Below are 24,709 nucleotides of genomic sequence, written 5' to 3' on the forward strand. Positions count from 1 at the left end.
TAACAGAACCGAGAAATGTGACGGAGGAGGCATGAAAAGTGCACTTCTCAGCCTTCACAAAAAGACAATTCTCTAAAAGGCGCTGGAGGACACGTCGAACGTGCTGAACATGAATCTGGAGTGACGGTGAAAAAATCAGGATATCGTCAAGGTAAACGAAAACAAAGATGTTCAGCATGTCTCTCAGGACATCATTGACTAATGCCTGAAAGACAGCTGGAGCGTTAGCGAGGCCGAAAGGAAGAACCCGGTATTCAAAGTGCCCTAACGGAGTGTTAAACGCCGTCTTCCACTCGTCCCCTTCCCTGATGCGCACGAGATGGTAAGCGTTACGAAGGTCCAACTTAGTGAAAAACCTGGCTCCCTGCAGGATCTCGAAGGCTGAAGACATAAGAGGAAGCGGATAACGATTCTTCACTGTTATGTCATTCAGCCCTCGATAATCTATGCAGGGGCGCAGAGACCCGTCCTTCTTTTTGACAAAAAAGAACCCCGCTCCGGCGGGAGAGGAGGAGGGGACTATGGTACCGGCGTCAAGAGCTACAGACAAATAATCTTCGAGAGCCTTACGTTCGGGAGCCGACAGAGAGTATAGTCTACCCTGGGGGGGAGTGGTTCCCGGAAGGAGATCAATACTACAATCATACGACCGGTGTGGAGGAAGAGAGGTGGCCCTGGACCGACTGAACACCGTGCGCAGATCGTGATATTCCTCCGGCACCCCTGTCAAATCACCAGGCTCCTCCTGTGAAGAAGAGACAGAGGAAACAGGAGGGATAGCAGACATTAAACATTTCACATGACAAGAGACGTTCCAGGAGAGGATAGAATTACTAGACCAATTAATAGAAGGATTATGACAAACTAGCCAGGGATGGCCCAAAACAACAGGTGTAAAAGGTGAACGAAAAATTAAAAAAGAAATGGTTTCGCTATGATTACCAGAGACAGTGAGGGTTAAAGGTAGCGTCTCACGCTGAATCCTGGGGAGAGGACTACCATCCAAGGCGAACAAGGCCGTGGGCTCCCTTAACTGTCTGAGAGGAATGTCATGTTCCCGAGCCCAGGTCTCGTCCATAAAACAGCCCTCCGCCCCAGAGTCTATTAAGGCACTGCAGGAAGCTGACGAACCGGTCCAGCGTAGATGGACCGACAAGGTAGTGCAGGATCTTGAAGGAGAGACAGGAGTAGTAGCGCTCACCAGTAGCCCTCCGCTTACTGATGAGCTCTGGCTTTTACTGGACATGAAGTGACAAAATGACCAGCGGAACCGCAATAGAGACAGAGGCGGTTGGTGATTCTCCGTTCCCTCTCTTTAGTCGAGATGCGGATACCTCCCAGCTGCATAGGCTCAGCACCCGAGCCGGCAGAGGAAGATGGTAGTGATGCGGAGAGGGGGGCAACGGAGAACGCAAGCTCCTTTCCACGAGCTCGGTGACGAAGATCAACCCGTCGCTCAATGCGAATAGCGAGTTCAATCAAGGAATCCACGCTGGAAGGAACCTCCCGGGAGAGAATCTCATCCTTTACCTCTGCGCGGAGACCCTCCAGAAAACGAGCGAGCAAAGCCGGCTCGTTCCAGCCACTGGAGGCAGCAAGAGTGCGAAACTCAATAGAGTAGTCTGTTATGGATCGATTACCTTGACATAGGGAAGACAGGGCCCTGGAAGCCTCCTCCCCAAAAACAGATCGATCAAAAACCCGTATCATCTCCTCCTTAAAGTCCTGATACTGGTTAGAACACTCAGCCCTTGCCTCCCAGATTGCCGTGCCCCACTCACGAGCCCGTCCAGTAAGGAGAGATATGACGTAGGCGATACGAGCAGTGCTCCTGGAGTAAGTGTTGGGCTGGAGAGAAAACACAATATCACACTGGGTGAGGAATGAGCGGCATTCAGTGGGCTCCCCAGAGTAACACGGCGGGTTATTGATTCTGGGCTCCGGAGATTCGAAAGCCCTGGAAGTGGCCGGTGGATCGAGGCGGAGATGGTGAACCTGTTCTGTGAGGTTGGAGACTTGGGTGGCCAGGGTCTCAACGGCATGTTGAGCAGCAGACAATTCCTGCTCGTGTCTGCCTAGCATCGCTCCCTGGATCTCGACGGCTGAGTGGAGAGGATCCGAAGTCGCTGGGTCCATTCTTGGTCGGATTCTTCTGTTACGGTGCGTGAATGAGGACCCAAAAGCGACTTAACGTAAACAGAGCTTCTTTAATAGCAAAACAAACGTAGGCTCAGATGGACCGGCAGATTCCGACAGGACAGGACAAGGTTGCAGCAAACATGACGATAGTCTGGTTCAGGCATGAACAACACAAACAAGAATCCGACAAAGACAGACGCAGGAACAGAGAGAGATATAGAGGACTAATCAGAGGGAAAAAGGGAACAGGTGGGAAAAGGGGTGACGAGGTAGTTAGGAGGAGACAAGGAACAGCTGGGGAAAAGAGGGAGAGAAAAGGTAACCTAATAACGACCAGCAGAGGGAGACAGGGTGAAGGGAAAGGACAGAAACAAGACACAACATGACAATACATGACACCATCTCAGTAACAGTTGCAATAAATCCAATTACTAACAGATTGGATTAGTTTATAAAATGGTATGTTATCTTTGTGTAGTATAAAAGGTATCAACCAATCAAAAACACAGATATTTCAGTAAAACAAACAATTCTTTAAATCTCCCTGCAATAGAGCATGCTGGGAAATATTATATATGGTTCTATGTAGAACCCCTTCTTGCCTTCCAAACAATCCTTCTTGCCTTCCAAAGAATCATGAAAGAACCCTTTCTTCCAAAAACAGTTATTAGGATGTTAAAGGTTCTAAGTAGAAACCTTTGACTTACAAAGAACCCTTCCCAAAAAGGGTTATTCTGATCAGAACGGTTCTTGGTAGAACCCTATCCCTCCACAAGAGTGGAGTAACCCTTTTTTTTATATCTGACCATTCCATGTGTTGTTGGTTCATAGAAGAGTGCGTGCTTCTTTACATACAGTACCTTCAGAAAGTATTCATACCACTTGACTCATACCACTTGACTTGTTGTGTTACAGCCTGAATTTAAAATGTATTAAATGTATTTTTTTACTCACTCATCTACACACAATACCCCTAAATAACAAAGTAGAAACATGTTTTTCAAATTTTAGCAAATTTATTGAAAATGAAATACAGAACAATCTTATTTACACACAGTGGCGTGAAAATGTTTCTTTTTGATACTAAATGTTATCAGATCTTCAACAAAAACCTAATATTAGATAAAGGGAACCAAATAACAAAATAAAAGTAGACTTATTTTATTGATTTAATTAACAAAGTTATGCAACACCCAATTCCCCTGTGTGAAAAAGTGATTTCCCCCTTACACTCAGTAACTGGTTGTGCCACCTTTTAGCTGCAATGACTGCAACCAAATGCTACACTATCAGTCTCACATCGCTGTGGACGAATTTTGGCCCACTTTTGCCTGCAGAGCTGCTTTAACTGAGAGTTCAAGTATGAACTGCTCGTTTCAAGTCCTGCCACAACATCTCAATTGGGATTAGGTCTGGACTTTGACTAGAGCCTTCCAAAACGTCAAATTTGTTGCCTTTTAAACATTTTTATGTAGCCTTGATTGTGTGTTTGGGGTCATTATCTTGCTGCATGACCCAGCTGCGTTTCAGCTTCAGCTCACAGAAGGATGGCCTGACATTCTCCTGCAGAATTCTCTGATACAGAGCAGAATTCATTGTTCCTTCTATCAAAGCATGTCATCCAGGTCCGTTGGTATGAGGTTCTTACTATGGAATGCAGTGTTTGGTTTTCGCAAGACATAATGGGACCCATCTCGTACAAAATACAAATCAGTTGTGTGTAGAGTACAACTTCAGCTATCTAAACAGAACTAGAATGGCATTTCTAGTTCAATGGTCTATTTGCCCATATCTAAGGATTTGTCTTCTAACACACTGACATGCACAGCTCTCTGGGTGAGATTCTGTCTGTCTAGCACACTGACGTGCACAGCTCTCTGGGTGAGATTCTGTCTGTCTAACACACTGATGTGCACAGCTCTCTGGGTGAGGTTCTGTCTGTCTAACACACTGACAACCACGCTGCCCTACCAAGCAAAAAGGCAGTAACTGCTCATAGCGTGGAACTGAGAAAAATGGCTTTTTAATTCTCCAGACAAATTCATTCTAGGGAGATTGGAGATGTAGTGATCTGTTGTCTTACTGTAAGCAATTTGTTAATTCATGTTGACCCTGACCTCTGACATGACCTTTGACCCTTAAATGGCAGTTACTGCCTTCTTCCTTGGCATGATATTTTACAAATTGCAGGGTAATACCAAAGCAAAAAGCAGTATCTGCCATTTTAATTTGTTAGTTTACTATACTTCTCATTTGTGCTATTAATAAAATAGCAGTGTAATTACTGACAGTGTAACAGGGTTGAAACGGAATCCTTTGTGTGTCTTCCACTAAGATGCCAGTTACATTTACATGGAGATGTAGGTTCTGCGTCAGTCACATAACATACTGTGTTTTACATGTTGCCCATGTCTTTTTATAAGAATAAATGTGAAAAGCAGCACTGCAATTGTTTGAATTACATGAAAGGATTACCTATCTTGCAATATATAAAGATGTATTGGAACATGATAGAAGTATGATGTAAGGTAATACTAATTGTAAACAATTAGCATGAGATTGCAAATTAAATTATTTGAATATATTTAAAAAATATATATATATTTAGTTACATAGACCGTTTTGAATAAATAACAGCTTTAAAAATGTATTTTAAACAGATTTACATTTTCATATTCATAAGAGAACACAAACGACATTTACAGTAGCTACAATTGATAAAATGCTGAATAGTTACATTTTATTTTTAAGTATAATTTTCATTTCATTATTAAGTAAAGCTATAGTGCTCTTCCATATCACTCCTCATCGTCAGCAATGCTGTTCACAGCCAAGGCATTCCAGAACTTAGATTTGCAGCCATCAGAGGACACAGCTTGGTGATGATGTCCATCTTCTTGGACTCTTGCCCTATTGCTTATTTAGATTGCATGGATGGACATTGACAGGAAAAAAACATAGTATTGACGTGGTTGTACAGTCCTAATGCACCCTCACATGGCAACGTTGATTCCCATAGATACTACAATAATCTAGGCCACAGGGATTGGTGGAAGTCATTTTTGCAAAACAGTTTTTTCCCGCTATCATGTAATGATGGCACCTAAGCAGACACATTGAGCACACATTGGGCATGCCACAGCTTGTTGTGCTAATTACAGTGGCTTGTGAAAGTATTCACCCCCCCTGGCATTTTTCCTATTTAATTGCCTTACAACCTGGAATTAAAATATATATATTTTTTAGGTTTGTATCATTTGATTTACACAACACGTCACCTTGAAGATGCAAAATATTTTTTTCTTGTGAAACAAACAAGACAAAAAAATTGAGAACTTGAGCGTGCGTAACTATTCAACCCCCCCAAAGTCAATACTTTGTAGAGCCACCTTTTGCAGCAATTAGCACTGCAAGTCTCTTGGGGTATGTCTCTTTAAGCTTGGCACAGATAGCCATTAGGATTTTTGCCCATTCTTCAATTAAAAACTGCTCCAGCTCCTTCAAGTTGGATGGGTTCCGCTGGTGTACAGCAATCTTTAAGTCTTACCACAGATTCTCAATTGGATTGAGGTCTGGGATTTGACTAGGCCATTCCAAGACATTTAAATGTTTCCTCTTAAACCACTTGAGTGTTGCTTTAGCAGTATGCATAGGGTCATTGTCCTGCTGGAAGGTGAACCCCCGTCCCAGTCTCAAATCTCTGGAAGACTGAAACAGGTTTCCCTCAAGAATTTCCCTGTATTTAGCGCCATCCAACATTCCTTCAATTCTGACCAGTTTCCCAGTCCCTTCTGATGAAAAAGATGGTGTTCTCGGGGTGATGAGAGATGTTAGGTTTGGGCCAGACATAGCGTTTTCCTTGATGGCCAAAAAACTCCATTTTAGTTTCATCTGACCAGAGTACCTTCTTCCATATGTTTGGGGAGTCTCCCACATGCCTTTTGGTGAACACCAAAGGTGCTTGATTACTTTTTTCTTGAAGCAATGTTTTTTTTCTAGTCACTCTACCGTAAAGCCCAGCTCTGTGGAGTGTACGGCTTAAAGTGGTCCTATGGACAGGTACTCCAATCTCCACTGTGGAGCTGTGCAGCTCGATCAGGGTTATCTTTGGTCTCTTTGCTGCCTCTCTGGTTAATGCTCTCCTTGCCTGGTCCGTGAGTTTTGGTGGGCGGCCCTCTCTTGGCAGGTTTGTTCTGGTGCCATATTCATATTTTTTTTAAATAACGGATTTAATGGTGCTCCGTGGGATGATCAAAGTTTAGTATATTTTTTATAACCCAACCCTGATCTTTACTTCTCCACAAGTTTGTCCCTGACCTGTTTGGAGAGCTCCTTGGTCTTCATGGGGTCGCTTGCAACAACATAGGAAAAACGCCAAGGGGGATGAATACTTTTGCAAGGCACTGTACATACACCACCAACAAAGGTAATGGATAAAATGTTGGATTTTAACTTTCCTGACCGGGACAGTCACTCAATACTGGAATATAAAAGATAGCCAGAAACCCTGGACATGTCAGTAGATATATTATGAATGAGGTAGCAATGCTGTGTGTGTGCTCAACCAGAAAACGAGTGAGCGTGGCTTTTGACAATTCAGTATGGGGTGCACGTCTAACTGACTGTCAGCTGGCTAGAGATCGTTTGTGTGGTGGAATGTTACTGATTCAAATAGCCCATTGAATGTCAGAATAAAAGTATAGGGATTATATTCGTTATAGGGATAAGAGATTTAAAGCTAGTATAAATTACTGGGAGCAGGTAGCACAAATATATTGCTTCATGCTAATGCTAGCTAGGTAAGTTTCTACGCTTTGGTAGGGGCGAGTCAGTTACAGCTGGGTGGCTGTCACTGGCTAGAAATCGTGTGTGTGGTGTACTGATTCAAAGAAACCATCAGATGAAATTTCAGAATATAATTTATTATAAGGCTAATAGATTAGTATCAATTTGCAGATCTCCTCTTATGGGAGCCAGTAGCATTGTTAGTCTATGCTCGCTAGCTAGTTAGTGAGGTTCTGTCTAACACACTGACATGCACAGCTCTCTGGGTGAGGTTCTCTCTTCATGTCTCCAGTGGGTGATGAAGTCCCTTCCATCTATGCAATGTATTACAGGTTATGGACATGGAGTGCATGATATTCCATCCTGGATATGACAGAGTTTGCCTCACGGGTCTGGCAGGCAGAGTTGAATAACTACAGGCAGATGTGAGATGCAGGAGGATGACCATCTTCTCATACTGAGTAACCTACATAGAGTAATATGAGAAGAATGCAATTGCTCAACTTGTGAAGATATTCTAAACAAAGTGTTTTGATAACTTTCAAGCGTATCGCTTCCATATAGAATAAACCAACCACAGCACAAAACGGTTGAAGCAGTGATCTGCTAACATAACAATGTGCAAATATTACACCTCTCTTTCATCTTTTGCTGTCCTTCACAGCCAATACAGATACTGTACATTTCAACAGTTTGTCTGGTGGTGCTGGGGCTACCTTGCCAAATGACGTCAGTCGTTATTCCTTCCTGTATTGCTTCCATTGTTCCATACACACTACTGTACTCCCCTATTCCCCTTGCATGTTTTATGTAATCCATTAAAAGCAAAGTCATGGAAAGCTACATAACTAAAGATTAACAAATATCATGCAGAATATGAACATTTGCCAAAACAGCACTTCAGAATGCAAGATAAGGATATTTAAAAATACTTTTAGATAAAATGGTGACAGTACAATGCATCTTGAAAATGGATGGCTAGAACAGGCCTGGTGAGAATAGGGTGACCGTTTCCATCTGTTTAGAAAGGGCAGACAAAATGACACAACTTCACTCATGTTCCTCCATTCAACAGTCAATCCCCCTCTCAGTAAAACAAACCCCTGGGGCCATCTAGTGGTCAAAAGGTGCCCAACATCAACCAATGCATCTCTAGTCGACACTGAACGGTCATGCAGTTATGACAGAGTAGGGCCAGGACTTTTCCTGATCAACAGAGTTATTTTTTCTCTAACCAGGGGACCTGACTTGGAACAACTCCTGGCCCAGTAACAGCACATGAGGGAAGATGAACCTTCACTTTAAAACAAAACTAACCCACTACAGGCCATAACTGACTGTCAGGTTTCAAAAGTCAATCTAAGAAAACATACTATACTTCATCTGGGCTATACTTGGCCTTGTCTCAGGGTCGTAAGTTTGTGGTCTGTTGATATCCTTTAAGTTGTGTGTGGGGTGTGCTTTGGCAAAGTGGGTGGGGTTATATCCTTTCTGGTTGGCCCCTGGATGAGGCCACAGTGTCTTCCTAGGTTCCTGTCTTCTAAGGAGTTTTTCCTATGGAATGGCATCAAACACCTGGAAACCATGTGTTTGATGTATTTGATTCCATTCCATCTATTCCGCTCCAGTCATTACCACGAGCCCGTTCTACACACAATACCCCATAATGACAAAGTGGAAACATATTTTTTTTCCATTTTAGAAAATGTATTGAAAATCAAATACAGAAATAACTAATTTACATAAGCATTCACATCCCTGAGTCAATACATGTTAAAATCACCTTTGGCAAATATTAGAGCTGTGAGTCTTTCTGGGTAAATCTCTAAGAGTTTGTAAACCTAGATTGTACAATATTTTCCCAATATTCTTTTCAGAATTCTTCAAGCTCTGTCAAATTGGTTGTTGATCATTACTAGACAGCCATTTTCAGGTCTTTCCATTGGTTTTTAAGCTGATTTAAGTCAAAACTGTAACTAGGCCACTCAGTAACGTTCAATGTTGTCTTGGCAAGGAACTCCAGTGTATATTTGGCCTTGTGTTTTACATTAGGTTATTGTCCTGCTGAAAGGTGAATTTGTTCACAGTGTATGTTGGAAGGCAGATTGAACCAGGTTTTACCAGGATTTTGCCTGTGCTTAGCTCTATTCCGTTTCTCTTTATCCTAAAAAGCTCCCTAGTACTTGCCGATGACAAGCATACCCATAACATGATGCAGCCACCACCATGCTTGAAAATATGAAGAGTGGTACTTAGTGATGTGTTGTGTTGGATTTACCCCAAACATAACACTTTGTATTCAGGACATAAAGGTCATTTCAACTTATACATACGAACAACAACTTACTGACGAACACAAACAATGACTACATCTCATCTGCCCAGACCTGCATAATCACATCCCCATTTCTAGTGCCTCCATTATTGTTTGCCACTTGGCCTTAAATTGTTTCAATTTGTTTTTCTCAGTTGCCCAAACTATTTAAAAATGTAAATAATAAATAATTTGTGAATAACATTTGGAACATCTTTATCCTTTTGAAACCTTTGAGTGCAATGTTAACTGTATATTATTTGATATTTTTGTTGTTGATGTAGTTTTTTGTTTGTTCTCACTTTTGTTTATTGTTTATTTCACTTTCTTTGGCAATGTAAAGATATGTAAGATGTAAAGAGAGTAAGATGGCGCAGGCAGACATGGCAGCTCTGCTTCTAGCGCCTAAGCAACTTTGCAGTATTTTGTCTTTTTGTGTGTTATTTCTTACATTATTAGCCCAGAATGTTTTTGTGTTATTACATACAGTCAGAGCAGCGGTAACTCACCAGCATTACGACCAGGAATATGGCTTTCACTAATTGGATCCTTTGATCATACCCTCCAGGGTAATTGAACTTATCCCAGAGGCTGCTCCAAGTCACCGCTGGCGGAGAAGTGTTATTTGGAATGGACTTCTAGTCCAACTCAGGAAGTGAGCACACCATCCACCACTTCCGAGTATATTACTCGCTAATGTTCAGTCTCTGTGTCATGTTCTGACCTTAGTTATTTTATTATGTCTTTGTTTTAGTATGGTCAGGACGTGAGTTGGGTGGGTTGTCTATGTTCGTTTTTCTATGATTTGGGATTGCTGTGTTCGGCCTGGTATGGTTCTCAATCAGAGGCAGCTGTCAATCGTTGTCCCGGAATGAGAATCATACTTAGGTAGCCTGGTTTAACTTTTGAGTTGTGGGTGTTTGTTTTCCGTGTCAGTGTTTGCTCCACACGGTACTGTTTCGGTTTAGTTATTTCACGTTGTCGTTTATTGTTTTTGTTTCAGTGTTCACGTTTCTTATTAAATATTAAGATGAACACTTACCACGCTGCGCTTTGGTCCTCTCCTTCATACGACGACCGTTACAGAAACACCCACCACCAAAGGACCAAGCAGCGTAGTGACGAGAGGCAGCGATACTTGGAGAACTGGACTTGGGAGGAGATTCTGGAGGGCAAGGGACCCTGGGCACAGGCTGGAGAATATCACCGCCCCAAGGCTGAGCTGGAGGCAGCGAAAGCGGAGAGGCGGCGGAATGAGAAGGCAGCACGGCAGTGCGGCTGGAAGCCCGAGAGGCAGCCCCAAACATTTATTGGGTGGGGGCACACGGGGAGTGTGGCTAAGTCAGGTAGGAGACCTGAGACAACTCCCCGTGCTTACCGTGGTGGGCGTCGTACTGGTCAGGCACCGTGTTATGCGGTGGAGCGCACGGTGTCCCCAGTACGCGTGCTTAGCCCGGTGCTCTACATCCCAGCTCCCCGGCTCGGCCGGGCTAGAGTGGGCATCGAGCCAGGTGCCATGAAGCCGGCAATGTGCATCTGGTCTCCAGTGCATCTCCTCGGGCCGGGGTACATGGCACCAGCCCTACGCATGGTGTCCCCGGTTCGCCAGCACAGCCCAGTGCGGGCTATTCCACCTCGCCGCACTGGCCTGGCTACAGGGAGCATTCAGCCAGGTAGGGTTGGGCAGGCTCGGTGCTCGAGACCTCCAGTGCGCCTTCACGGTCCGGTCTATCCGGTGCCACCTCCACGCACCAGCCCTCCGGTGGCAGTCCCCCGCACCAGGCTGTCTCTCCGTCTCCTTCCTACAGGTGCTCCCGCCTGTCCAGCGCAGCCAGAGCCTTCCTCCTGCCCAGCTTTGCCAGAGTCTCCCGTCTGTCCTGAGCTGCCAAAGCCGTAAGTCAGTCAGGAGCTGCCAGAGCCGTCAGTCAGCCAGGAGCTGCCAGAGCCGTCAGTCAGCCAGGAGCTGCCAGAGCTGTCCGTCAGCCAAGAGCTGCCGGAATCGCCCTTCACTCCGGAGCTGCCGGAGTCTCCCGCCTGTCCGGTGCTGCCGGAATCTCGCATCCATCCGGTGCTGCCGGAATCTCCCGTCCGTCCGGTGCTGCCGGAATCTCCCGTCCGTTCGGGACCCGTGGCTTGGGTCTCCAGCCCGAGGTCGGTGGCGAGGGTCGCCGCGTTAAAGAGGCCACGGAGGCGGGTAGAGAGGCGGAGAAGGACTATGGTGGAGTGGGGTCCACATCCCGCGCCAGAGCCGCCACCGCGAACAGACACCCACCCAGACCCTCCCCTATAGGTTTAGGTTTTTGCGGCCAGAGTCCGCACCTTTGGGGGGGATACTGTCATGTTCTGACCTTAGTTATTTTATTATGTCTTTGTTTTAGTATGGTCAGGGTGTGAGTTGGGTGGGTTGTCTATGTTCGTTTTTCTATGATTTGGGATTGCTGTGTTCGGCCTGGTATGGTTCTCAATCAGAGGCAGCTGTCAATCGTTGTCCCTGATATAGAATCATACTTAGGTAGCCTGGTTTCACTTTTGAGTTGTGGGTGTCAGTGTTTGCTCCACACGGTACTGTTTCGGTTATTTCACGTTGTCGTTTATTGTTTTTGTTTCAGTCTTCACGTTTCTTATTAAATATCAAGATGAACACTTACCACGCTGCGCTTTGGTCCTCTCCTTCATACGACGACCGTTACACTCTGGACAATAAAGTAGACGAGCTCAGGGCGAAGATCTTCTTCCAGAGAGACATCAGGGACCGTAACATACTTTGTTCCACGGAATCATGGCTCTCTCGGGATATACTGTCCCCATATATTGTCCTCAGTTCATCGTGCAGACAGGAACAAAGAACTCTCTGGGAAGAAGAAAGGCGGGGGTGTATGCTTCATGATTAACTACTCATGGTGTGATTGTGATAACATACAGAAAGTCCTTTTGTTCACCCGACCTAGAATACCTCACAATCAAATGCCGAATGTATTACCTCCCAAGGAAATTCTCTTTGGTTATAGTCACAGCCGTGTACATTCCCCCTCAAGCCGATACCACGACGGCCCTCAATGAACTACACTGGACTTTTTGTAAACTGTAAATCAGCTGTGGATTTTAACAAAGCAAATTTGAGGAAAACGCTACCGAAGTTATATCAACACATTGACAAATGCCTATAATGCCCTCCCACGCCCTGCCTTTGGCAAATCAGATCACAACTCCATTTTCCTCCTCTCTTCCTATAGGCAGAAACTCAAACAGGAAGTACACATGCTACGGTCTATTCAACACTGGTTTGACCAAATGAAATCCATGCTTCAAGATTGTTTTGATCACGCGGACTGGGATATGTTCCGGATAGCCTCTGAGAATAACATTGACACTTACATGGATACGGTAACTGAGTTCATCAGGAAGTGTATATGGCATGTTGTTCCCACTGTGACAATTAAAACCTACCCAAACCAGAAACTGTGGATCGATGGCAGCGTTTGCGCAAAACTGAAAGCGCGAACCACCGCAATTAACCATGGCAAGGTGAGTGGAAATACGGTCTAATACAAACAGTGTAGTTATTCCCTCCATAAGACAATCAAACAGGCAAAACGTCAGTACAGAGACAAAGTGGAGTCACAATTCAACGGCTCAGACACGAGACTTATGTGGCAGGGTCTACAAACAATCACGGATTACAAAGTGAAAACCAACATGTTGCGGACACCGATGTCTTGCTCCCAGACAAGCTAAAAACCTTCTTTGCCCGCTTTGAGATTAACACAGTGCCACCGGCGCAGCCCGTCCCCAAGGATTGTAGCTTCTCGTTCTCCATGGCCAACGTGAGTAAGACATTTAAGCGTGTTAACCCTTGCAAGGCTGCCGGCCCAGATGGCATCACCAGCCGCGTCCTGAGAGCATGTGCAGACCTGCTGGCTGGAGTGTTTACGGACATATTCAATCTCTCCATATTCCAGCCTGCTGTCCTCACTTGCTTCAAGATGTCCACCATTGTTCCTGTACCCAAGAAAGCAAAGGTAACTGAACTAAATGACTATCGCCCCATAGCACAAACTTCTGTCATCATGAAGTTCTTTGAGAGGCTAGTTAAGGATCATATCACCTCTACCTTACCTGACACCCTAGACCACTTCAATTTGCTTACCACCCCAATAGATCCACAGACGCTGCAATCACCATCACACTGCCGTATCTCAAATGGCGAAGAGGAATACCTATGTCAGAATTCTGTTCATTGACTACAGCTCAGCCTTTAACACCAGGGTACCTTTCAAGCTCATCATTAAGCTCATCACAGCACCCAATGTCACAGAAAGGGCAAAAAGATCATCAAGAACATCAACCACCTGAGCCACGGCCTGTTCACCCCACTATCATCCAGAAGGCGAGGTCAGTACAGGTGCATCAAAGCTGGGACCGATTGACTGAAAAGCTGCTTCTATCTCAAGGCCATCAGACTGTTAAATAGTCATCACTAGCCGGCCACCACCCAGTTACTCAACCCTGTACCTTAGAGGCTGCTGCCCTGTATACATAGACATGGAATCACTGGCCACGTTAATAATGGAACACTAGTCACTTTAAAAATGTTTACATACTGCTCAGCTCATATGTATATACTGTATTATATTATACTGGATTTTGCCACTCTGACATTGATTGTCCTAATAGTTATATATTTTTTAATTCAATTCTATTACTTTTAGATTTGCGTATTGTTGTGAATTGTTAGATACTATTGCACTGTTGGAGCTAGGAACTCAAGCATTTCGCTACACCCGCAATAACATCTGCTAAATATCTGCATGTGACCAATAAATTTGATTTGATTCTAATGTTTCCCATGCTAATAAAGCCCATTTGAATTGAATTGAGAAAGCGAGAGAGAGAAGGGAGCAAGAGAAGGGAGGGGCACCGTGAGAGATTCACAGTGCTCTGTTTCCTGATCTCGCTCACTGTACCTGGGTCAGGAAAGGAAAGTGAGCTCTCACACACACACACTTCCTGAGCAATGTGTGCCCTCCTAACCCCACCCAACATTCTTCAGCATTGCAACTCCTGGGAACACACGGTACACCTCACGAGGTACACAATATAACTCCAACTCCACACCTCATCAGATCATAAACAACTGATTAACAAAACCCATGGCGGTCGCCGACGGCCTTTCTTTAAATTAGTATAGCGGCCCGCTAACGGCCTTGTTTTTCTAACAATATCTGTGTCAATATTGCAAAATGAACTTGCTTACAACTTGTCATCCACCAGAAAATAGGGCATGCAGTCATTTGATATATACAGTGGGGCAAAAAAGTATTTAGTCAGCCACCAATTGTGCAAGTTCTCCCACTTAAAAAGATGAGAGAGGCCTGTAATTTTCATCATAGGTACACTTCAACTATGACAGACAAAATGAGGAAAAAAAATCCTGAAAATCACATTGTAGGATTTTTTATGAATTTATTTGCAAATTATGGTGGAAAATAAGTATTTGGTCACCTACAAACAAGCAAGATTTCTGGCTCTCACAGACCTGTAACTTCTTCTTTAAGAGGCTCCTCTGTCCTCCACTCGTTACCTGTATTAATGGAACCTGTTTGAACTTGTTATCAGTATAAAATACACCTGTCCACAACCTCAAACAGTCACACTCCAAACTCCACTATGGCCAAGACCAAAGAGCTGTCAAAGGACACCAGAAACAAAATTGTAGACCTGCACCAGGCTGGGAAGACTGAATCTGCAATAGGTAAGCAGCTTGGTTTGAAGAAATCAACTGTGGGAGCAATTATTAGGAAAGTTGAAGACATACAAGACCACTGATAATCTCCCTCGATCTGGGGCTCCACGCAAGATCTCACCCCGTGGGGGGTCAAAATGATCACCAGAACGGTGAGCAAAAATCCCAGAACCACACGGGGGGACCAAGTGAATGACCTGCAGAGAGCTGGGACCAAAGTAACAAAGCCTACCATCAGTAACACACTACGCCGCCAGGGACTCAAATCCTGCAGTGCCATACGTGTCCCCTTGCTTAAGCCAGTACATGTCCAGGCCTGTCGGAAGTTTGCTAGAGAGCATTTGGATGATCCAGAAGAAGATTGGGAGAATGTCATATGGTTAGATGAAACCAAATTATAACTTTTTGGTAAAAACTCAACTCGTCGCGTTTGGAGGACAAAGAATGCATCCAAAGAACACCATACCTACTGTAAAGCATAGGGGTGGAAACATCATGCTTTGGGGCTGTTTTTCTGCAAAGGGACCAGGATGACTGATCCGTGTAAAGTAAAGAATGAATGGGGCCATGTATCGTGAGATTTTGAGTGAAAACCTCCTTCCATCAGCAAGGGCATTGAAGATGAAACGTGGCTGGGTCTTTCAGCATGACAATGACACAACGCCCGGGCAACGAAGGAGTGGCTTTTCAAGGTCCTGGAGTGGCCTAGCCAGTCTCCAGATCTCAACCCCATAGAAAATCTTTGGAGGGAGTTGAAAGTCCGTGTTGCCCTGCAACAGCCACAAAACATCACTGCTCTAGAGGAGATCTGCATGGAGGAATGGGCCAAAATACCAGCAACAGTGTGTGAAAACCTTGTGAAGACTTACAGAAAACTTTTGACCTCTGTCATTGCCAACAAAGGGTATATAACAAAGTATTGAGATAAACTTTTGTTATTGACCCAATACTTATTTTCCACCATAATTTGCAAATAAATTCATAAAAAATCCTACAATGTGATTTTCTGGATTTTTTTTTTCTTTTTGTCTGTCATAGTTGAAGTGTACCTATGATGAAAATTACAGGCCTCTCTCATCTTTTTAAGTGGGAGAACTTGCACAATTGGTGGCTGACTAAATACTTTTTTGCCCCACTGTATATACAGTATATATATATTTTTTTTTAATCACTTCATTACTCAAAAATGATCATGCCTAAGCGGCCATGACTTTTCACCGTGGAAGAGGATGTATCTATGTTGGTTGGTGATACGGATCCGTACACGTCACTACACGTTGAAAGCAATGACGTTGAGGTGAGTTAAATAAGTAAACAGCAGATACACACTGCACATTACACCTGCTCTTTCCATGACTGACCAGGTGAAAGCTATGTTCCCTTATTGATGTCACTTGTTAAATGCACTTCAATCAGTGTAGATGAAAGGGAGTATTTAGAAGGATTTTTTTTGAAGCCTTAAGAAAATCGAGACATGGATTGTGTACGAAACATTAGGAACACCTTCCTAATATTGAGTTGGATGTCCTTTGGGTTGTGGACCATCCTTTATACACACAGGTAACCGTTGAATGTAAAAATAAAAAAACAGCAGCATGGCAGTTCTTGACACAAACCGGTGAGCCTGGCACCTGCTACCATAACCCTTTCAAAGGCACTTAAATCTTTTATCTTGGGAAACCAGTGGAACACAAACAACATTGTAAATACCACCAATATGATCGTTTATTTATCTTCCCCTACTATTTGTACTACAACTATTTACACATCGCTAAAACACTGTACATAGCTGATAACATATCACTTAGTCTATATTTTAAAAACCTTTTTGAGGGCAATATTTACTGTTAAATTCTAATAATTTTTTTGTTGACGTTGTTTTGTCTTCACTTTTGTTTATTGTTTATTGCACGTGCTTTGGCAATGTCAACACGTTTCCCATGCCAATAACGCCCCTTTGAATTGAGAGAGCGACCGAGAGGGAGAGGGAGGAGGAGAGAGGTAGCCAGAGCTCCTGTCTGCAGTATGTTATGATCTGACAGAATGCCACCGATTCACCTCACCCCTCCCTCTCCACACTCCCCCTCTCTCCCATCCCTTTATCCCTCATTCCCTCCCCCTCTCGCCCCTCAGCTCCATATCAAAGCGTTGGCCTAGCTCTCAGGTTTCAGTCTGAGAAAGTCTCTCTTCACAGCAGCAGAATATGATGTATTATGGGATAGAAGCTAGTCCACGGCCCCGGCAATACAGGGCTATCCAGTGTCTGGGACCCTAGGCTTCAAATGAGCTGCAGGGGAGAAGACGTCTTATTTTAGGATTATGCTCTATGGCTATTTGTCTACACCTGCTAAAGTCATTAGATGCAGTCTCGGCCCTATAGCTGCAGCGCTCACAGTCTGGGTTCAATAATATCACGGTCGGATTAGGAGCAGAAATTAAAGAAGGGCTTTGGATGTAAAATAAAACGATTGAATTGAATGGCTGGATTGACTGAATGTGTATCTTCAAAATATACATTTTCAGTCCTCAGTATGCATGTGTGTGTGGGTAGAGCCTGTTGGATGTTGTGAGTGTTTGCGTAAGCATGAGCATGAGCATGAGTGGGTGTACGCATGTGTGTGTGTGTCAGCAGGCCTTCCAGCCCAGACCCAAGGGTGCTGCTCTCACACTTTCCAACAACACACACTTTCCGTTCTGCAGCGAGGGAAACTGACATTCAGACACTTCCAGCACAAAGATACACACACACACACACACACCCACGTGTTGGCAAACAACTACAGCAGAAAGAGGCATGGCTATAGCCTGCCCTAATCTCAGGTCTGTTGTATGCGCATACAGTACCAGTCAAAAGCTTGGACACACCTACTCATTTATGGGTTTTTATTTATTTTTATTATTTTCTACATTGCAGAATAATAGTGAAGACATCAAAACTATGAAATAACACATATGGAATTATGTAGTAACCAAAAAAGTATTCAACAAATTAGATTATTCAAAGGACCCACCCTTTGCCTTGATGACAGCTTTGCACAATCTTAGCATTCTCTTAACCAGCTTCATGAGGTAGTCACCTGGAATGCATTTCAATTAACAGGTGTGCCTTGTTAAAAGTTAATTTGTGGAATTTCTTTCCTTCTTAATGTGTTTGTGCCAATCAGTTGTGCTGTGACAGGGTAGGAATGGTACACAGAAGATAACTCTATTTGGTAAAATACCAAGTCCATATTATGGAAAGAAACAAATGCACATCGAAATGTGTGTTATAGATCTGTCATTCACAATGAAAGCAAGTCTAAGAAGCAGTAGATCTGTTCTATGTGCATTATTTCTTAGCTTCCCATTCTTAAAGCTGCAATATGTAACTTTTTGGGCGACCGGACCAAATTCACATAGAAATGTGTGTTATAGATCTGTCATTCGCATTGAAGGCAAGTCTAAGAAGCAGTAAATATGTTCTATGTGCGTTAATGCTATGCTTCTTATTCTTAAGTTTCATTTTTGCATTTTTTACTTTCGGTTTTGTACACCAGCTGAAAATACAATATTTTTGGTTATGGACAATATATTTCACAGCGGTTTAGATGGTACAATGATTCTATACACTATACGTGCTTGTTTTGTCACAAACTGAAACAAAAGAATTTGCAACCAAAAAATGCCGGAGCGATTTCTGCATAGTGGATCTTTAACAGTGCATTTGACAATGGGTCAATTACATTTTTTTATTTATGTTTTATTTGTATTTATTTTGAGCTCTTTTCTCCCCAATTGGTAGTTAGTCTTGTCCCATCTCTGCAACTCCTGTATGGACTCGGGAGACGTGAAGGTTGAGAGCCATGCATCCACCGAAACACGACCCTGCCAAGCTGCACTGTTTCTTGACACACTGCTCGCTTAACCCGAAACCAGCCGCACCAATGTATTAGAGGAAACACCATACAGCTGGCACCGTACAGCCACATGGAGTCGCTAGAGTGCGATGGGACAAGGACATCCCAGCCGGGCCTCCCCTAACCGGGTGTTCTGCGGCTGGTTGGACGTACTGACAGATTCTCTAAAACTGCGACGGAGGCGGGTTATGGTAGAGAAAATAATATTACATTCTCTGGCAACAGCTCTGGTGGACATTCCTGCAGTCAGCATGCAAATTGCACACGCTCTCAAAACTTGAGACATCTGTGGCATTGTGTTGTGTGACAAAACTGCACATTTTTATTTTATATTGTCCCCAGCACAAGGTGTACCTGTGTAATGATCATGCTGTTTAATCAGCTACTTGATATGCCACATCTGTCAGGTGGATAGATTATCTTGGTAAAGGAGAAATTATCACTGACAGGTGTCACGTTCTGACCTTTATTTCCTTTGTTTTGTCTTTATTTAGTATGGTCAGGGCGTGAGTTGGGGTGGGCAGTCTATGTTTGTGTTTATAGGTTTTTTTCTATTTCTGTGTTTGGCCTGATATGGTTCTCAATCAGAGGCAGCTGTTTATCGTTGTCCCTGATTGAGAACCATATTTAGGTAGCGGGTGTTTGTGGGTGTTTGTTTCCGTGTGAGTGTTTGTCGCCACACTGTACTTTTTCGGTTTGGTTATTTCACGTATTAGTTTATTGTTTTTGTATTTCATAGTGTTCAGTGCTTTTTTTATTAAAATCGTCATGAACACTTACCACGCCGCATCTTGGTCCGATCCTTACTCCTCTTCTGACGAAGAGGAGGAAATCTGCCGTTACAACAGGGATGTAAACAAATGTGTGCAGAAAATTCGACAGAAATAAACTTTTTGTGCATATGGAAAATGTATGGGAACTTTTATTTCAGCTCATGAAACATGGGACTAACACTTTACATGTTGCATTTATATTTTTGTTCAGTGTATAATCGCAAGTAAAACCGCAAATCGCAATATTTGGTACAAAAATCGCAAATAAGATTTTCTGCCCATATCATGCAGCCCTAGAATTTGAATGGCAGGTAGCCTAGTGGTTAGAGTGTTGGGCCAATAAACAAAAGGTTGCTGGATCGAATCCCCGAGCTGACAAGGTAAAAATCTGTACCTTTTCCCAAAACAAGTTAGTTAAGCAACTGTTCCCCGGGCGCTGAAGATGTGGATCTCGATTTTAAGGCAGCCCCCCACACCTCTCTAATTCAAAGGGGTTGGGTTAAATGCAGAAGACACATTTCAGTTGAATGCATTCAGTTGTACAACTGGTATCCCCCTTTCTGTACCATAGTTGGCAGGGAGGGACAGATTCACACTGCCCACAACCTCTTCCCTGTAACTGCTAGGAGGACCAGCCCCAAGCCCCAGACCACGATACTGTATATCATTGAAACAACACAATGTGTTCTCAGAACTCCGTCTGCATCCATTTCCTGTGGGAACACAGCATTGACTCACACTACAACACATATGGTTCAAGGGCAAAGGACAACCCCATCAAATTAGCTATTATATAATGATAATAGTACGTAATAAGACACTTTATCAACTGAGGCACTACATGGAGACTGCATGCAACATGAGCAGAATTAATTTCTTCCTCATTAAGGACAGCAGGGCATAATAGGGGCGACATAATCTTGATTGTTAGAACGTTCCCTTTCACTTGAACCTAATAGAGAAGTGTTGTAACAGTAACTGTGAAAAGAATCTTCCATTCTTTCCAGAGAGAAATGCTTTGTCCATTGGATCCTTGAGATTTGTAACAGAAAATGAATAATTACAGTATATGGGGATTGTTTTTAAAGAGGGGAGTGGAATACTGTATTACAGACAGCTACTAAACACACTGCCACCTTCCGCCCTACAAGTGAGAGAGATGGCGATCGAGGGAGAGAGGGTAGAGAGGGAGGGAGATTGTCCAGTCCTCCGCAGAAGGTTTCCAGCAGCACTCCCTCTACCACTATGCAATCAGGCATGCACACAATCTCCCCGAAATCTGCCATTACTTCACTGGCCATGCTGAACTCGGTGAGTGAACTTGTGTGTGAGGAAGAGATAGAAAGTCCCTCTCTACCCTGGGGCAAATAGAGACAGAGTGAAACCATATAAGTAGAGGCTGACTGTGAGAGGACTGGGCTGAGGGAAGCCGGACAGAGTGAGAACTCCTACCATCTGTAGAAAACACAGGGAAGGACTCTGAGAGAGCGAGAATTTGGAGGCGAGAGAGCTAATCCCGGGAAGGGGACGTGGAGTGGGAACCAGCGGAGGAGCAGCGCGGCCGTCAGTCCATATCAAAAGATGATTTTGTCTGACACATTGAAAGGGGATTAGGTTGGGGATTACTGGTGAGCACGCTCCACTGGTCCTCTCCCCTGGCCTGGCCCTGGCATGGCTGGTCCCAAATGGCACCCTATTCTCTCCCTGGTCAAAAGTAGTGCACTGTGTCGGGAATAGGGTGCCAATTGGGACACACGCCTGGGTTCACCCACTGCTGTTCTGTTCAGTTCACACCATGTGTTCACAGCCCCCCAAAAAACGTGACTTGCCCACATACCGGACAAATCCTGGTATGCACAAGCCCGAGACAGTGTAGACAACCAGGGTACTACCACAACTCAACTTAACAGTTGCCTCAAGAGCTGAGGCCTGAACAACTGCTGATTTAGAAAGATACAACAGGTGAAAAGCCAGTAGCCTCGTCCGTCGTGGTGGCTTTTGACTGCTTTGTATACCAACCGGAGCTTAGCCAGAGAAACATTCCTATTTCTCAAGCAAAGACATCTGAAAGTGTTATGAAAGGCAGAGGCTGATAAGAACAATCATACAGTTCCTTTATAGTTAATTTCTGTCATCATGTGACAGTCATAAGCACGTGGATGAGACAGAATAGAACAGAAAGCATTCTGAGAACTGGAACAAATGGAATTGTGAATTAGAATCAGAACTCTTAGGCAGTAGCTGGAATTCCTGAAGATTCCAACAACACAGGCAGTATCACAACCAGCCGTGATTGGGAGTCCCATAGGGCGGAGAATTGGCCCAGCGTCGTCCAGGTTTGGCCGGTGTAGGCCGTCATTGTAAATAAGAATTTGTTCTTAACTGACTTGCCAAGTTAAATAAAGGTTAAATAAAAAAAATTAAAACAAGCCACAGAGAGGCATCAACACCTTGATGCTATGTTTGCTTTCCTAAAGACCACGAATGGGATGACAAAGATGTGACAAAACATTACAAGTAGCAGAGGCCACCAGTGTCTGACCCTGAGGACTGACTCTGAGGACTGACTCTGATAGACAGACACAGACAGTAAATCACAGAGGACTAGGCAAACCTGAGTCATCAGCTACAGTAGAACAAGGAGATGTTCTGACACGTTTTAACTCCTTAGTGGCATCATACACTGTAAGCTGATACTGACCTCACTCTGGTCAATATGTGGACAAAAAGACAATTGGAGAATGTTTGGAGATGGAGATGCCTTATTGAGATACACTTCCTATTATAAACTACTATATCATTATCATCCTCCTCACAGTCACTGGGTCTACAATATACTAACTGGTCATAGCACTACCCAACCTACTCAATGACTATGTTACTACAGAAGAATAAGAATATTACTCAATGTCACTCAGGTTCTAGCCTCTGCGACACCAGAGATATTAGAGAAAGGAGGAGATAGGAATCGCATTAGACAATGAATGGAGGAACGCATAACGCCCAGCAGACTATCGACCAATCGCGTTCACATTGTTATGCTAAGCTAGTCAGGGTATGAGTGGAGAAACCTGACGATTTTCCTCAAAAAAGTACATAATGCCAAGATTCCAAAGCTGTACGATATTACAGAGTTAATTTTCTCACATCTCATAAAAGATTTGTAATATTGTACTTCTTGTTGACGAAATTCATGCTCATGTTGAGTTTTTGAGCTAGCGCCCAATTGACTCCAAGGAGAGTACTCCTTGTCTCATAATTGCAGAATGCACCGCATGGACAACATACACAATGGCCGTTAATACAATTCAAATGTAATTTCCGATCTCTTCCAAAGTATCTCTGGCGACACTCCTCATATACATTTACTGGATTTGTTGAACAGCAGAGGTGTAAAGTACTTTTAAAAAATACTTTAAAGTACTACTTAAGTATTTTTGACAACTTTTACTTAACTACATTCATAAAGAAAAGTATGTACTTTTTACTCCATACATTTTCCTTAACACACAAAAGTACTTGTTACACTTTGAATACTTAGCATGACAGGAAAATGATCCAATTCGCGCACTTATCAAGAGAACATCGCTGGTCATCCCTACTGCCATTGATCTGGTGGACTCACTAAACACACATGCTTCGTTTGTAAATTATGTCTGAGTGTTGAAGTGTGCCTCTGGCTATCCATAAATTACAAAAAAACAAGAAAATTGTGCCATCTGGTTTGCTTAATAAGGAATTTGAAATTATTTATACTTTTACTTTTGATACTTAAGTATATTTTAGCAATTTTACTTTTGATATGTAAGTATATTTAAAACCAAATACTTTTACACGTTTACTCAAGTAGTATATTACTGGGTGACTTTCACTTTTACTTGTGTAATTTTGTTTTAAGTTATCTGTACTTTTACTCAAGTATGACAATTGGGTACTTTTTCCCCACCACCGTTGAACAGTGCAGAAGAGAAACTCCCCTGACAGTAGTTTTTCTTCTTCTTGTCAAGACCAGTAGAGGGGATCTAATTATTCAGTGCCAAATGAAAGGACACCATCTATGCATTCTACAGACCCTACTGAGTATTCAATACAATAATTTTACTGTGGCACCTAGAATCGTTTTTGCTCTATAAGCCAATATGTATTTCATATACAGTTATTTGCATTGGTGGCATTTATTTCTCATTGGAAGACGTTTTAAAACCTAAATGTAATGAAAATGTCTCTTAAATATGAACAAATATGAATCATTATTGATGTTTAGACAATTATTTTTCATATATTATTAATAAATACAGATTATTGACACTTCCACTATTAAGCAGAGGACCATTATTTAGAACGGTTTGAAATTCCGTGGCCCGGAAGTACATTTTTAGTGTCGCTGATGAGTTTCCTCAGGTTCAGGCAAGGTATAATTTAGCTCAAGTCAGAATATGGATATAATACTTTATGATGAAAACCTGTTTTTATTGACACTAGGCTGCAACATCACAATGTATCCCACGAAAAGTATCATATAATAACATCTTCGTAGTTGGTGTCGACTGTATGGATTAAGCAGTTATGGCAAATCCTATTGGTTGGGTTTCAGCTATCTACATAAGAAAGTTTGTATGATAGAAAAAACATCTTACCTTGAATCTTCTTTGTTTCCATTGCCTGTTTGCATGTGATTAGATGTGTTCCAACGTGATGTAGGTTATTCCCCCAAAAACTGTCAAGTTATTGGAAAGAGGAAACAAGACTATGATCTTCTGTCGTCATACATAGACTGTAAACTCAAAACAGTCCGATCATAAAATCTGAATAAAACCGTTTTTCCGATTATAATAAAAAAAGTCGTCAATGGCAAACTTTCACTTTGACTCGTCAAAATCTACATCCATAACGCATCGCCCTTGAAGTAGCATAGCTTCGTTTTTTAACCATCAGGTTTTTGGTTTATTTTTTTCTGTGGCTACAGTTGTTTCATGCGTTGACGCATCATGAAACACAGACTATGGTCCACTGTGGAGTTGTATCGCCGCTTCAAGCACCGCCCATCAACAGTGTGTGT

At 43.1% G+C, this 24,709-nt stretch overlaps 1 protein-coding gene across 1 annotated transcript in view; it reads right to left on the minus strand.

The window, feature by feature from the left end:
• Positions 1-24,709, minus strand: part of LOC110527722 (rho guanine nucleotide exchange factor 3) — a 124,163-nt gene extending 99,454 nt beyond the window's left edge. The window contains exon 1 of the mRNA XM_021609182.3: positions 24,288-24,709. Coding sequence (XP_021464857.3) covers positions 24,288-24,322 — 35 coding nt within the window. The 5' untranslated portion in view covers positions 24,323-24,709. The remainder of the gene's footprint in view (positions 1-24,287) is intronic.

Source organism: Oncorhynchus mykiss, chromosome 7 (genome assembly GCF_057628025.1).
Source record: "Oncorhynchus mykiss isolate SJ-2025 chromosome 7, ASM5762802v1, whole genome shotgun sequence".
In the NCBI taxonomy this organism is placed as follows: domain Eukaryota; kingdom Metazoa; phylum Chordata; class Actinopteri; order Salmoniformes; family Salmonidae; genus Oncorhynchus; species Oncorhynchus mykiss.